At 47.0% G+C, this 3,748-nt stretch overlaps 1 protein-coding gene across 1 annotated transcript in view; it reads right to left on the reverse strand.

Moving 5' to 3' along the window:
* Positions 1–827, reverse strand: part of LOC104389204 (forkhead box protein J1-like) — a 4,254-nt gene extending 3,427 nt beyond the window's left edge. Inside the window, exon 1 of the mRNA XM_009998162.1 lies at positions 783–827. Coding sequence (XP_009996464.1) covers positions 783–827 — 45 coding nt within the window. The remainder of the gene's footprint in view (positions 1–782) is intronic.
* Between the last annotated feature and the right edge of the window lie 2,921 nt (positions 828–3,748).

The following is a 3,748-nucleotide window of genomic DNA, read 5'->3' on the forward strand; positions in this document are numbered from 1 at the left end:
GGGGCCGCTGGCGGGTTGTGTGGTGGCACCTGACCCCCTGACTGACTGACCCGTGTGCAGCTCATGTGGAGCCCTGCTCCGCTTCAGCCTTCGAAGCTCTCCTCTGAAAGAGTTGCTGCGACCACCAAGACCTGCATCCCAAGTCATCAGCTCCCAGCACAAGTTTCCTTCCCCAGCACTGTAGGGATTTCTCCTGCACAAACAACTAGCTCCTTAGTGCTCTTCTTCTTGCCCTCCGAGAAAGGTCCCATCTGGGTGTCCTCATCCGGCCCAGGCCAGGCTCTTCCTGCATAAGCTTTGCTGGCATTTGCACCTTCCCCATCCTGGCAGGGCTTGGAGGAAGCAGCATTTAGGATGGTAGGATCACGTGAGTTGGAAGGGACCTTGCAAAGTGTTTTCAGACACTGCTGGTTTTGTGGACGTGCCTGGGTGATGGGTGGGTGGGTGCTCTCAGCCAAAGAGGGTTTCCACCCATGAAGCCCCAAAGACCCCAGCTGCTCTTACTTCATAACCACAAAATTACTTTGGACACTTTGTCAACATAAGATACCCTTTATTAAACATACCTTTCAAAATCAAAACATGCTCAGAGCCAAGTTGTAAGCAGCAATCTGGTTTCCTTCCTTCAATCCCTGATGGGTGGGTCTCTGGGACAAGGAGAAAAGGGACCATTTCCTTTCGTCTGATGCTGCCAGCACCTGTCCACCCCTGGTCACTTCTGGCAGCCACAGACCCTCCGAGTGAGCAGCAGGCATCTGCACACAGCCATTCTGTAAGCTCACCTGGCTGATGTCCCCACAGCCTGTGCTGGGTGCCACTTTAGCCATCGGAAGCTGTGAGATCCTACCTAACTTTGGGGAAATTGGTCCGCAAGTGGTTTTTGAGATTCAGGTCACATTTAGAAGATGACATCAGTATCTCTTACTGACTAGTCACTACATCTGCAAGAACACGAATTCCTCTCGTGTAAGTGTTGCCTGATCCAACTAAATGGTATTGTGACAGGACTTCTCTCTCTAGATAACTCTGCAGAAGGAATAGTAGCTGATCTCCAGTTATTCTTCCCTCACAGGATGCTTTTATTTTCCACCTTTGTCCATTTGATAATTTCCAGATGTATTGGTTTCCTCCTACCTTCTCATCTAATCTTTTCTGAAGGTTTCTTTTACATGTCATTCAGAAATAGATATCAAGGAGACACATTTCTTCTCATGAACCATCTCTTCATGAGGTAGTGTATTTGGTATTATAACGATTCACAGGCACCTTTTTGATCAAGAAGATAACTCATGCCACAAAGTTGCCCAAGGTAAAAGAACAAGTAAATATTCTTTAATATTTCACTACTAACAGCAGAATTCATTCTGGGGGCAACACATTTTCTAGCTCAGCTGGCACCGACTTGAATCTGAATGGGCTCTGAAAGGAATGAGAGCAGCCGAGTTCGAGTGGAATGCCTCAACCTCTTCAATGTAGTTGGGTGACACAACCTGCTTGTCTTGCTTATTCAATATCAGTGTTCAGAAGTACCAAGAGCAAGAATAAATTTGACTTTTGCATTCCTGTTATGTTTTCTTTTGTATGTTTGCAATGTGCTATGAAAACCCATCTGTCCCCAGGGAAGGACAAGGGTGAAACCAGAAAGCAATTCTGTTCTCAATGTGGTACCAGGGGAAATGGCAAGAGACTAAGTGTTACTTTTCCATACTGTTCTGCTCTGGTTTTAGGGGAGCTGCCACAAGGCATGCCCAAGCAGCCATGATTTAAGAGGAAAGCCTCAAACCTTGCAGAGAAACATGTGCTTCCAGGGAACTGAAGGATTAAGAAGGAATGAGAAAGGAGTTCCTAACTGTTCTGGGAACAAACTGTAAGACCAGTTGAATGAAAACATTACTTCAGGGGAGTTTTAGAGAAAGAAAACAAACAAACAAACAAAAAAGGAGTCTTGAGGACTTTTTAATCTCAGCTCATAGGGTCACCAATGCCACTGTTATCCCCAAATCTTCTCTTCTGTGTCTCCCTGTTTCTGAGTTGGTCTTCTTTCCTTCCATGCAGTCTAAGGCATTCATTTGATTTTGGCAACAACACATTACTTGCTGGGGATTTTTCCTTATTTTACTGAGCATCCAGGGGGAAACCAGAGTAGCCATTGAAATTGTGTGGTACTTCTTTGGCCTCTCCTTTGTTTGCTTGCTTGCTTTTCTTTCCTTTGTTGGTTGCTTTGTGGCCGCTATGTAAACAAATTATAAATATATCATTGAATTAGAACAGGATTTTGATAATGTAACATATTCAAGACCCTTTTTTCTATATGCTCTATGATGGCATGAGACATCTTACATTGGCATGACTGACAAAATAAAGAATTTGTGGACATATAAATAATTACAGGTCACTCTATTCTTTCAGACAGTCCAGCGCACACAGTTCTCATTTAAAAATGGAATGGCTTCAACCCCTGCATAGAAACCTGCCTCTTATACACTCTTCATGACCTCCCCCAGATCCTGTGTGAGCCAGAAGGGGGATGCAATACATGAAGTATTCTTATCCTTCATCGTTTAGCTCCTGTTGCACTACAGGGCTCTAGGCAGAGATTATAAGGGTCTCCTGGGGAGTTCTGGGCATTCCAGCTCAAAACCTCTCAGGCAACAGATCTCAAGAGTATTGCAAAGATCGAAGCAAGGATGGGAAGGGAGATTATTTCAAAGTACCATTGATTTCACTCATTCACCTGCATGCTGTCATATCTACCTATCTGCAAGCAGCTAAATGTGTACTTCCCCCTAGCCTGGACAGAATGACAGTGGACAAGAGACAGGTGACAAGAGACGCAACTTTTGCAGATCACTTTATATCCCCTGGATTGTCCCTGCTTGGTGTTCTGAGAAGGAGCACGTAGATGTGATCCTGATGAAGTGCTAGTGTAGGTGCCATCAACACCTGCCCCTCTCACAGCCCTTTTTTGCCTGTCCTGAGGTTTTCATGCTCAGATGTCCCTCTTCATCCCTGGTCCTACCAGTCACCAAACCACAGAAATGCTTCTACTTGAAGGGGACTAAGGAGGTCTCTTGTCCAACTACTGGCTCAGGTCAAGGTCAACAATGACCACAGACCTGAGTACTCTGGGTAGTGGTCATTCAGGTCTTGAAGGCTGACCTTTGGGCTCAGAGACCACACAATCTCTCTGGGCAACCCACCCGAGTGCTTCATATGCTCACAAGGATTTTGGTTTTGACTCCTTGTTTCCAGCCTGAACCTCTCTAGTTTCAGGAGATGCCACCATCTGTCACCCTCCCACCTGGCAGTGCTGGGAAGAGCCTGTCCCCATTCCCTTGATGCCTTCCCCAGAGGCAGTGGGGTGTGCTGTGAGGTGCCCCAGCACCTTCTGATCTGCACACTGGGGTACCGTGATATTTGGACAAGGACCATGGGTAGGACAGCCTGTCATGAAACACTGAGAGGTGAAGTGGTGAAGTCTCCAAGCCATAGGTTCTCGTGCTGCTCAATCAGATGAGGAGGGAGCAGTGATGGAATATTTGGAGTTCCACCCAGTTACCAGCACTCCAGCTGGGTGAGGCTTAGTGAGGCTGGAGTTGTCAGCATCCCTTGAAGCTCGTCTTGCAATCGTGGACCTTTTCCTGGGAGTTCTTCACCCTTGGCCTCAGAGCCATTAATGGGCCAGCTGCAGGCAGCCAGGGCACCCAGGGGACAGGCTGGCAGCAGCAGAGGTGAGCTGGCAGGGGAA

This window comes from Chaetura pelagica, unplaced genomic scaffold, assembly GCF_000747805.2.
Source record: "Chaetura pelagica isolate M959 unplaced genomic scaffold, ChaPel_1.0 scaffold145, whole genome shotgun sequence".
NCBI classification, from domain to species: Eukaryota; Metazoa; Chordata; class Aves; order Apodiformes; family Apodidae; genus Chaetura; species Chaetura pelagica.